General features: G+C 38.8%; 1 protein-coding gene and 2 long non-coding RNA genes across 3 annotated transcripts in view; all 3 read left to right on the top strand.

The window, feature by feature from the left end:
* The window catches only part of LOC126521557 (uncharacterized), an 81929-nt gene extending 80114 nt beyond the window's left edge, over nt 1–1815 (top strand). The window contains exon 57 of the mRNA XM_055066068.1: nt 1633–1815. Within this exon, the coding sequence (XP_054922043.1) occupies nt 1633–1773 (141 nt within the window). The 3' untranslated portion in view covers nt 1774–1815. The remainder of the gene's footprint in view (nt 1–1632) is intronic.
* Nucleotides 1816–1983: 168 nt separating this feature from the next.
* Nucleotides 1984–5336, top strand: LOC129382252 (uncharacterized). The gene is made up of 4 exons (XR_008610354.1): nt 1984–3051; nt 4132–4251; nt 4940–5163; nt 5255–5336. It is a non-coding gene; the product is annotated as an uncharacterized lncRNA (long non-coding RNA).
* Nucleotides 5337–8150: 2814 nt separating this feature from the next.
* Nucleotides 8151–11826, top strand: LOC129382253 (uncharacterized). Its single transcript, XR_008610355.1, has 3 exons — nt 8151–8246; nt 10487–10825; nt 11378–11826. It is a non-coding gene; the product is annotated as an uncharacterized lncRNA (long non-coding RNA).
* Nucleotides 11827–12404: the final 578 nt, after the last annotated feature.

The raw sequence follows: 12404 nt of genomic DNA, 5'->3' as shown, positions 1-12404 counted from the left end.
TGCATGCTTCTTACTTCTTTGTCCACCCTTTTCTAGCACAAGACTACGCGCCATGTGCATATGCATAAGAAAGATTGACATATGGTTCAGCACAAACCATCCTTGTTCATCATTCGGGAGCGTCAATGTCCTCAACTGCTTTAAAAAAAGCAGTAGACTGAGCAAAATGTCAGATGCTGGCTTCTTCCTTTGCTACAAACTAGAAGTTTGTAGTTGTAATTTTTTTAATGTAATGTGAATTAGTGCTGTCTTTGACACCATAGATTGCATGCCACAGTTTGCTCACTACCAGTCCTGTAGTTAAAAACCTTTAGCAACAACATAAGTTAGCAGACTGCTGCTGTCAAAATAACGAATGTGGAAGCTATGCAAACCTTACACTAATGCAGGGGTTCTCACGAATTACCTTTCTTTCATATGTACATGAAAATTTCTCTGTATCTGCGTAATTAATTCGTAAACTTTTGCCTCCTCTTGACAAATCTTGTGCATGAGCCATGCCGACAAGTCGATAGTACTAGCAGCATATTGCCATGGGGCAGGATAAAATTTACTGCCGAACCAATTTGCGAACCTCTTCAGTGTTGCAAACAGGTTTGCAAACCATTATAATTTCATATTTCTCTGAAACGACACCGAATGAGAATGAAATTGGGGACATGTTGAACCTGAACCGAAACAGAATTGGTATTTTTTTCATTTCGACACTCTCTTTGGAATGTATGATCTTGGGCTGCATGATCATTCAACAACTACATTTTCATGCAGGAATATGCTTGCTTGAGAAATTTCAGAGGTGCATTACATTGAAAAAGGTAAAAACAGAGTGAGCGTATATCAGGGACATTTCTGTGGCCCATTAGAAAGCGCTAATGGACCACTACACGCTGCAAAATTAGCAGTTTAATATGTGACAACTTTGTATGAAGTCTCATGTGTATCATCTCTGTGTATATTGACACAAGCACATTGTTTATCTTTTTCTGGTGACCATTCTTAATTGTCTAACTACTGTAACAAGGTTATTGCTTGGCACAAGAGGCACCTGCAGGTATCCAAAATTTACAGAATGATATCAACGATTCTATAGCAAAAGAGTAATCTAATTGGATTGCGCACACAAATATAAATGGTGAAGTAAATTCTAGAACATATGTGAGCACTAGCGATCATGCTGAAACTTATAATGAGTCAGGTAGAAACAGCCAATGCACTTGGCCCATAGATCAGATTTTGACGGCTGTGCTCATCATTATGTTGTGCTGTGAGTGTTAGTACTTGTTTTTCTGGGCACAAGTTCCCCAATATAGCTTCATGATTCAGTGTTGGCACTGTTCAGTTCTTCACCATCATTACAAAGTGACAATATGTTGTCCTTTCACCAAGTAATAAAAATAGTCGGTAATGGTGCTTGTCCTGTCTCAGTCCCTTTTGTGCTTCTGGGTATTATGCTATTCTTTTTGGCCATCATTCACCAACTAAGCCAGCAAAAAGTTTCTAGACAGTGCTCCTGTCCAAATGTGACATCTATGGCAAAGATAAATTTCACTATGAGAAGTTGTTTAAGCTTTTGTTCACTTTCGAAAGATGCACGCTGCTGATTATTGCTTAAAACTGTGTTTTCTTTTGCAGCTGCTGTCCTATCTGCAGTCCAACCCAATGACGTGTGTAGCCGCTTTCAACCTTGACTATGAAGACCGAAGAGGCGTTTGTCGGCAGCCTTACTCCAGGCTTGCCAGGCTCAGCAATGCTCTTGGTAGGGTTGATCTGTGAATGAGCTTAGTATGGAAAATATAAAAAAAGCTATCACTCTGACATGCCTGTCTCTTTTATTTGGTAGTGTTTTGTGCTTTTTTCTTAATAAATATATTGGTAAAAGTGGAAACAGTAGTGCAAGCAAAAATGTGTTATTGCTTTTAGACAAACTCCACACTGAAGAGTCATACAAAGGTAAAACCATTTCCCATCATCAAGACATCCAAAATAAAGCCATTCTGTAAAATTAAGTGTAATTCTTTTTTTCCTTTCTTTTTTCATCCTAGTATCACAAACCAAGGACATGCTTGGTAAGGTGTTTCTTCTGTTACATATACCTTTACATCTGCAATAGATGCTAACTGCTGTAATGGTGAATCCACTGCTTTGTAAATATTACCTGCAGCATTTAATTTGCTTCATATAGCACAAGTTTGGCACTTTTAACTGAAACCAAGGAACAAAAATCGTTCAGAGTTTGTTCTTATATTAGGTTTTAACTACAGTCGGCATGGTAGCACATAATTTTGAAAACTATACAGGCAATTATGGTCATGAATTGCACAAATTTAGTTTTCACTTTGCAGACTAAGCATAAAAGCTGCACCTGTTACTGTCTTAATGTGCTTGCGATAATGGGAAGTGTTAAGCAAAGCTAAAGGCTTTTCTAACAGAAGCTACCATGAGGACCCCAGACGCCTTAACAGTTATTGTGATTACGTCAACTTTTTTCCTGTAGTAAACTTGTAGCTACTTGCAGTGTTCATTCCATTGTTGATGTACAGGTCTTGCTGCATCACCCAGACCAAGCTGCGTGTGTTTGTAAACACTGAGTCTAAGAAAATCAATAGACAAGCAAGCAATTGTTATGCATCTTATTCTACAGACATAACTGAAAACAGGCGGACACTTCAGCGAGTACTCGCCGAAAAACACTGTAAAGACAGTCATTGGAACAATCATGCACAGTTTCAGTGGCCAGAAATGCCTACAGGAGCAATTTTATATTGTAAATTTTTCCTTTATTAACTGTCGTAAAGGAAAAACAACCTTGGGCTTTTGAGGACACTTGTAATCTCACTGTGGCTGTTACACTTCAGTGATGTGACGCACAAGTATATTTTGCAGTCAAGCCAGCTACTTCTGAAATTTCGACCAAGCCTGGTGATTTTACCGCCAAACGTGAACTTGTCGCAACTACAGCCGTCCCCAACAAGGAATCTGCAGCCAGTACAGATCGCACGGCTGTGATAAACCCTGCTGACCGAGGACATATTGGAAACCCAAATACAAGTGGTGAGATTAATAGCATTTATAGCAAAGTAACATGAGTAATGCTAACATGCGCATTACATATGGGGGTTACACTTAACAGTAAGCCGAAGTTCTAATGCTGTGAAGTTAAAAAACAAGATTGAACACAATCAACTTGTAGTGTTTCAAATAATTTGTTAAATATTATTTCAGTTCATTAAAACATGCAAAAAATATGCTGTATTATATATGTTCATTTTAGACTATATATATATATATGTGTGTGTGTGTGTGTGTGTGTGTGTGTGTGTGTGTGTGTGTAAGCTGTGCATTTAGAAAATCCAAAATTTCAAAACAATGGCATGAGCATTATTTGGTATGAAGCATTTGCTCTATTGAGAAACTTGTGAAGGACATTATGTGATTTCTATGCATCTCGTATATCTAGAATTCCAAAGTGGCCTATGTAAAAAGTCCCAGGTATGTTTCTTTAATAGTATATACATAAAAACATCAATGGGACAGCATATAAGAGGGAGCAAGAATGCAACAAAGCAATATGCATGTGGGGGAAAGGAGGTAAATAAAGTGACGAATCACCGTAAATGCCAAAGGAGAATGTAAGTTCCTACAAGGCACTTCTTCCAATAGTGTGTAAAAGGAACTCTGCAATGTTTGTATATTGTCATGCCAATATTATCAAGACACTGTTAATTACTATTTCATTGCTTAGTGGCTCTCTGAGGAAAATAATGTCCAGTGGGCTAGGCAACTTTGAAACTACTTAAGCGATATTTAAAAATGATGACTTTAAAACATGGAGCCAATAATAAAAATGGAGAAAACATGTTTTGATTAACTTTGGCTAGCGCGTTTCTAGGCGAGCACTATCAGTATTTTTAATTAGCAGACTAATCAGTAAAATTTTGCTTTGAATGCCAACAAAAACAGAGACCTCTCACTACACACATTACTCTAAAATATGCTCCTTCTACACTTTTAGCCAGTTTTCTTTACAAATTTATATTAACAAAAAGTAATGTAGAACTTTAACAAATTTTGATCATTTCTTTGTTTAGAAGGGGAAGTAACGCTGGCATGTTCTTGCATTTTATTTTCCAGGTTCATTGGTTTGCATTCTGTCGGCTGCCCCAGAAGGATTTCCATATGACTTGTGCACACACTTAATCTTCAAGGACATCTCCTACGACTCAAACAAGAACATTATCAAGGCTGTAAAAGGTGTGTGGTGCTTCACAAGTGTAGTCTTCAGGAAGAATAGTGGTGGCTTGTAAATGCCAAAAATTCATAATGCTGAGCCTAAAGAAGTTCCAAATGGGCAAAACATACAGTTCAAAATATGCAAGAAATTCAGTGTTAAGTTTTCAGGATTCTTGTAGAAGGCTGCAGCAGCTCCAGCAACAGCATTGGTCCTCAGTTATCCAGATAGACACAACTTGCAAGTGTTTGCCCACAATAGTAAAAACAGCAGTCTATAACCTACCCTTTTATCTGTTGACATTACGCTTAAAGTACAAGGTGATTGCTAACCAAGCAGTTCATTTGGTAAAAACCTCCCAATGATGTGCTTTGAAATGTCAAGCACAAAACTTCATAGTTGGCTCCATGTCATGAGTAGACGTGCAAGCATTCCTGGAAGCACTGCGCTGAACATTGTGCCTGTCGGGTTGGTGCACATTCATGTTGACATGCAAGAGCATAAGGAAGGAGGAGGACAGCCCTTGCAATACCAATAGAATGCTCATAGACCTCTATGAGGGAATTTAATGAAACAGCTCAGAGTAACTGCTGATCAGGGTATTTCAGTAGAAGAGATATGTGCCAAGGGTGTCTCCTGAATAAAACGTAAACATGCTTTGAAAACCTCTAGTGCTCTGCTTAAGTAACTCAAGTCCTTTCTTTCCTTTAGCGACTGAGCTCCTGGCATTCTTACGTGTGGCAAGAAAATCATCAGCCACCATGGCCATCTTGGTAAATGCAGCAGAAAGTGGCCTTATGGAGCCCTCACATGCAAATGTCATTAAGAAATTTGCACATAACTTGAGCATGTGGCTTCGTGAAAGAGCAGTACAGGGTGCAGCGCTATTTTCATCCCTTTATGCTGACATCAAAGCCTATGATTATGTTGTGCTGGTAAGGTTGACTGATTTTACTACTTTGTACTTATGGTGTGGTAGAGTGAACACTGTAACACTAGAAGTTTTTATTGGGACCTCATTTGCAGACAGTTTGGCGCCATTTTCAAGCTCGGGCTTCTTCGAGACTCAAGCTTATAGCTGGAATCTACTTTGAGCACTTCAAGTCTGCTTCATCTTTACAATCATTGAGCAGGTTTGTGCAAAATTGCTATCACACAGCTGGGTGATTGTTGAATTTGATACCATATATATTCGTGTAAGGGTGGCACAGTTCTTTTTTCTAGAGTCTTAGCTGGATGCAGCCCTTACACAAAGGAGGCCAATGATGGCTTGCTTACTGTTTCCACAACTGTAGCAAAGGATAAGAGAGGCACAAATGACATAACACTGCAGTAAATGACCTCAAATGCCGGCCCATCATCCCTGACCAGCACTGACCCAAACAGGGCTCCCTTCTTTAGAGGTGAAATGTCATCGACCTGACTTGAAACACTGCCAACACAGCCGAGATGACTCGCCACACAAAGAAATAATGGTGCAGCGGCGCCTGCCTGAGCAGCATCGACAGAAAAGCAGCCAGTGTCATCTAGCGGCAATGGAACTATTTTTACTTTTCGGCGAGACATAAATTTTTTTTCAAAATTTTGCCCTCCAACATGGGGGTGTGGAGGAAAAAAAACCTGTGGTCCTTACATGAGGGTGGCCCTTACACAAGTATATACAGTATTTATGTAATCTTGTTTCTCACAGTGAATGTTATATAGATTTGCATTAATTTATTGATGATGCCTGTGATAGATGATGTGTTTGATGAGAAGGGAGCTTAATTGTCCACAGCTGTCATTTAAACCAACCAGAGTCTCAGATGTGCAGTCCTTACAGCCTGTCTGCATAGTGAGAAATGTCTGTTACTTAGCCTTGCAAATTATAAAGAACTATATGTTTTAGTGCTCCTATCCTTGCTTTAACCAACAGTATAGAAACTGATTACCTTGATACACATGTGTAGTTCTTTGGTGCCATTTTTTTCACTTCTAACCTAGTGGATTACCTTTTCTCGAGCTTCCAATAAAATGTTCTGATGTTAGTGCTTTGTTTGTTTAGTCCTCTTCATTGCCTTTTGTTGTTTTGCGCTGTTTCACAACGAGAGAGTACCAAAATGCACATTTTTTTGTGCTCTTAACGTTTATTGTTTATTCTCTAAAGAACATGGCAGTTGCAATTAGGCACTTCATTCTCAAATTTCTGGTCAAACTTGTTCTGTGCAGGCACTGATTAACACTTATTCGCGCCAATAATACTATTGCAAAGTTCATTTTTCAGAGTGGCATTGATTCACATTTCTGTTAGCTAACAAGGAAATCGTGTAAGGAGACCTGTGAACCTTATAATTAGAAAAGTACATTCACCCAAACAAAAAAATGAACTGAAGTTTGGTGAAAGATACTTAAGATTGTTTGACTACTCAAGATGCTGACTGTTTATTGAAAATTACCATACTTGGTTCTGTAGGGATGCTGTGAACATGAACAGGCACTGTCCTCTGTAGTCTCAGTGAGAAAGATCTGCTTTACAGATTAAAAAAAATGTTTATGAAGATGTTCACGTAATAGTGGCTGAAATTTTACTTGTTGTTATACGTTGGTTCTGTAAGCTTGTGATGCTGCTGTGCAGATATGTTCGTATGATTGACTAATCTGAAAAATCTGGCTGTAAAGAATCTTTCAGTGACAGCATTTGTATTCTTTTTTAATTATTTTTGTTCTAAAATAGACACAAAAGAAAAACATTAAAGTCATTGGGGCAAATTTAACACTTGTAAATGAGATCTAAATACACATGATTTTATGATAAAATTGTAAAAGTTGGCAGGTATGCCTAAGGTAGCACAAGAGTAATCAGCAGATCAGTTTTCTGAAAGAATCATGATGCCTGCAAGCTTTTGATATGAAATGGCTCGCTCAAATAAAAAAGAAATGAGGCTAATTGGTTTTGGTTTATACTGAAGTGTATTAAAGGGGGAGGGAGGTGGGGGGGGGGGGGGGGCTCGTTAAGATTTTAAGATGAAGAATAAGAAATGCTGTGAAGCAGTCCTGTTCCAAAAGCAAATTTAATTAAGTGTCAACCATGAGAAATAGCTGATTATGTGCACTTTGAAAGCAGTACCGACATTTTGAACAGCTATTTTGCTGTCAAGAATAAATGCAAGAAATGAAAAAGGACCTTTTTTTTTTACCTGGCTAGTTTTTCTGTGAAAGGCTGCAAGCTTCAGATGTCCATTTGTCTTACAGGAACTCTGACCTGCTTCTCTTGCTCACACATCGGATTACTGAGCCTGATACATGCAATGTTGAATATCCCTTGCTTTTCTACTTCACAAGGAATGATTACAAGTTCATGGTAAGCTACTGCACTGTCACTAGATGTGTGAGAAAAAAAAATGTTTGCTATGTGACTGCTGTGACACTGTTGTAACACCTGGAAATCGTTTTGCTGTGTTTTTTTTTATATCTGCACAGAAATCAGTGTGTGACAAAGCACGTTGCTCAGTCTGCCTTTCGTTGAACCTTGCGGTCACAACATCTGCAGTGATCCACAACAAGTTCCGGTTTGGTGATGTGTGCAGGCAACACACCATCGAAGGATACGACCAGGTTTGGCAAACATGCACTGATAGCCTTATAGCATGCTTCATGTAATGGTGTCTCATGGCAAGGGAGTCAATAAGTAGTGTTTTGTGGCTCCTAGTTGAGGAAGTGTCCTTACATGTTAAGATAAAAAAACTAGTGCTACTAAAGTCAGGATAATTGCACAGCAAATTTTTCTTCGTTATACTTTATAAGTTTTGTGTTTATAGGATGTGAATTCGCATAATGCTGCTTTTGTGTAGTTCAGTTAATTAATGTCACTTGAGTCTTCATGTCTTACAACCATCTCATAGCTCATGAAGCTGTTTTCTCGGGTCAGACTTGTCTAGTCTCTGGCCATGTGGAGAGAGATCTTGACTGGGACATTGCACTGAGGAAGAATGCCAGTCATTTGCAGGCCTTTGAAGATGACACCAGCCTTACCCACAGGGTGAGTGTAATGTGTTGTAACCGTGGATGCTAGTGTCAGTATAAGCCAGAAGTTGCGTTTTGAAAGCTAATCAGAACCATAGTAACATCAATAACAATCAGCTAGGGTTCAAGTTGCTTGCTTGCTTCAGTCCCTGTTGCATTTGGCACAGCTTTTGTTGCTTTAATTTGCCATGGGAGCTTGTCTGGCGACGTTTTCCTCTTAAAGAACGGTTTCACTTGTCACTTAAGTAAATTTTTTTTTACAATTTTAATACTATTTGTAGTAATTAAGACTTAAGTGACATTTTTTCTAACTCAATTTTGGGACTCTTGCTGGTATGAGCGTTCTTATTAGTAATGTGTAACTAAATTGGTTAAAAAAGCAATGCAACATAAATTACTCACTGAAAAAAAAAATGCTGGAAATCCAGTTGCAAAGCTGTGCTGTTGTGGCATTGTACAGTCAACGCCAATAGCAAACTGCAGTACACAGCCATTATAAAAAGTGCCCTTACTATGAAAGTGTCTATAAAAGATTGTAGACTTGAAAAGACATGTTTTACTGTTTCTTGTTAATCTGAACACATGCAATTTCTGCTTTTGTTTTGAAATTGTTTTGGCTTGAAAAATGTTTTTCTGCTCACAATGTCTGCTGCTGCACAGATGGGGTCCCATCTTTTATGTCTTTGAACACTGTTTTGAATCTACCAATAATGTGTGGATGTTATCGCAAGTTTGTGTGAAAACAGCCAAATGAATAAAGGAGGAGGCAGACAAGTGGAAATAGACAGGACAGATTCATGAATATAATGTGCAGCTGTGGCTAGATGCAGAGAAAAAAAAATGACACTCACACATAGTGCTGTGTGTGCTGATGTTGTCTTTCTCCGTCTTCATCTGTTCGTGCAGAACATTTTAATCGTGAATCTGCGCTAACTAACCTGCCAACATGTATTAGTCAGGATGAGCACTGGAATGCTACTAAAAGCTTATAAAATGTAGCATCCTAAATACGCATGCACGAAAAGTGTAAATGGAGTGCTATATCTGTACACACTCTCATGTCATATCAGCACACTAGCAGCATCTAAAAATGTAAACACCTTGTTTAATAGAAATACAGATACCTAAAAAGTTCTTGCCATGCTTTTTATATTATTTTTATATATTACGCATTCTAATTGGTTCCTGTTCACATTTTTTCTTTGTTTGCCTGAAACTGAGTCATCATTGAAGGCTAGCCAGCACTCTTGCTGTTCTTCTGTCCTTCTGCGCCTGTCCTTCTGTGCCTGTTGAAATGCGGGTCTTTTGCTCAAGCATTCCCCTTAATAAAATATACTTCTTTATAAATCAGCGGTATCCTGTGAACAACTCACTAGGGTTGAGGATTGGACGAGTTGGTATTGCATTCTAGAACTTATGTTCTAGAACAACTTATCCGAGTCAGCGCTCTGTTCCTTTATCTGGCCGGCTCAGCTTGTTTCTTCCTTTGTATGTTGCACTGTACCAGTTCTAGGCTGTGAACAACTCCCATCATGCATCCTGAAAATTGTTTTTAATATTGTTCATTAAGCCACTATTCTCGTGCTTCAAAAGTGCTTTGTCTATTCTTTTGCCTATGTCCTCTGTCCGTCTCTCTTGTTTTTATTCGCTGGTTTACACTTCGAGCTAACACATGCATCCAGTCTGATGACTTGGCCTGTGCCAGCGCTTCAATTTTCTTTCTTTTTTTTTTCCCGTTTATTCTTACAACTTGTATATGTTGTGACATGGCAGTGCACATGCACTCTGCTTGCAGCCACTGTGCTTGGTTTATAGTTGCTGTTTTTTCTTCCACCAATCAACAACTTATCCACCTTGCAGCCCTCCTAGTGCTTCAATTTTTTCCCTTAGCAGTCAGTGTCAAATGTTATTGCATTTTACAGACCTTTGTCCAACCTTTGCATTCAATGTTATGACCATGCAGCTAAAGGGCAACTGCAATGAAATTTCACATTGGCTAAACTGGTGTTAAATTAGTAGAACTATATACCATTGAAGCAATCTTAGCAATGCTTAAGGGCTAGTTGTCATAATTCTCTTGTTACAGCATTTGAATTGCACCTGAGCAGATTACATCTTTGCGTGGTAGGTGTTGAACATTGAAAACAACACACTTAGATTGTGCAATTCAGATAATGCATTCTCTTTACTAAAACATCTCATTCTGTTCTTTCACATGTGCACTTTGAAAGAACTTTTCCATGTGCAATCATGCAGGTTACATCATTTTTCAATGTACATCCAACAAGCTGTGTGGCTGCTTTTCAAGCTGACCTTGAAGACCTCTCTGGTAAATGCCCAGGTCAGCCAAAATATTCAAGGCTTCTAACACTAGCAAAACTGGTTGGGAGGGACACAGGTGAGTAATCAGAGTTCAAACATTTGCAACCTTGTTGCAATCAAGACATATGCTCTCTTGTGCATGCTATGAGCACTTGTAGCCTGTTTGGTATCCAACAGGCCTGGCATGTATGTGTATATATATTTCAGAAACACTGTTGGGGAAAACACACTCAAGAGGGCGCAGTGGGGGCAAGACGCTCACGCTGGAAAAAAGTAAGTTCATTACATTTCCTGTTGGCTCAAAGACAAGAGAGTGCATACTGGCGGCTGAACTGACACAAATGCAAAGTAATTGCATGTAATCTTGCAAAAAATATTTGCAGTTTCAGTTGGGTAAAGTAGATAAGTCATATTCACTTTTTCATCCTGTCACTTTTATAACCACAATTCATTGATCATGGCTTATTTTCACTAATTCTTGGTTTTATGGTACACAACACAGCCTGATAAGCTCCCTAAGCCACTACTGCAATTGCTGCATGAAGAGGGGGCCTCCATGTAATAATTTAAACATGCATTGCACAAAGCAAGCTGTTCAGAAAAGAAAGAAAGACACTAGCTTGCATGGAATTTGTTAGACAAATTACGTAGCCTTACTTAGCTGCATGGAACAGCCTTGAGTTAGTGAAAAGATGTCTTGTGATGCCCTTATGTGCAGCACACAATGTATACATTAACCTTGAAAGAAATTATCTCGTGTTCACTGTCAATTCCCTGAAAACAGCAGTTTATGAATATCATTGTTGCTTGCTTCTATTTTCCCAGGGCCTTTCATTTGTGTCTTCAGAAAGCAACACATCTCTGCTGAATTTCCGAAAAGCCTTTGCACACATCTGGTGTACTTGAGTGTTACCTATGACATGTACAAGAAGAAGCTCTATGAAGGCAAGTGGCATGGAAGCTCTGAGTACGAATATGGACATGTTTTCTTTCTTTTCTTTCTTACTTTTTTTTTACAGCTTCTGTGTAAGGGTTCATACAGCATTGTAATCATAGTAATAGTGTGATTTAGGTCTAGCAGACAATATTTTAGATAGCATATGGGAATTTATTTCTCAGTTGCCTGCTGAAAGATCACATTTCATTATATTGCATGCAGCTTACAATTTCATATGCCACATTGGTAGTGTGCAGATCACTCATGCCATATAGCGTTGTAGTCCTAACATACCACTCAGAGTAGTGACCGCATAACATGATGTTAATTTTTTCCCTTTTAGTTCCTTGTCACACTGTGTTTTCAAGCTTCTTTTAGCATCCTAGTTTTGGGCTCATGAAAAGGTACTGACAGAACACGTCGGTTATACAGCTTTCTCTTCTGCATTGTCTTCAACTTGCTGATGGGGACATATTTCTAATTAATTCTTGTGCCTATAACTAATTGTATTTCTTGGTATGATACTCTCTTTTTTTTCCATCTCTGTTGAACAGTTATGGTTGCTGGGTATTCCCTGTAGTTAATAGCATGACCTTAAAGGCTGTCTGGTAGCCATCATACTGTGCATTTGTCTTGATTATTCTTGTGCTACTATTTGGGCATGGCAGTGCCACACATTTGTGTTTTCTGAAGAAATATTTACATTGTGCATACCTTGGAATGTGCTAACATGCTCAAATGGAATGCAGATGAGAAGTAGGGCACCTCGTATGTATAATTACTTGAAATTGCGCTGCATGATATGTGTAACCTAGCGCTAAGTGTGCTCCAGCCCCAAAACTCGATGCCTGTGAATAAAACAAGAGCGTGACAAGTACACTGGCAAATGGGGAAGGAATCTACCTTCTAATTTAC

Source organism: Dermacentor andersoni, chromosome 6, assembly GCF_023375885.2.
Source record: "Dermacentor andersoni chromosome 6, qqDerAnde1_hic_scaffold, whole genome shotgun sequence".
Taxonomy (NCBI): domain Eukaryota; kingdom Metazoa; phylum Arthropoda; class Arachnida; order Ixodida; family Ixodidae; genus Dermacentor; species Dermacentor andersoni.
This window is presented reverse-complemented; position numbering and strand designations above follow the sequence as displayed.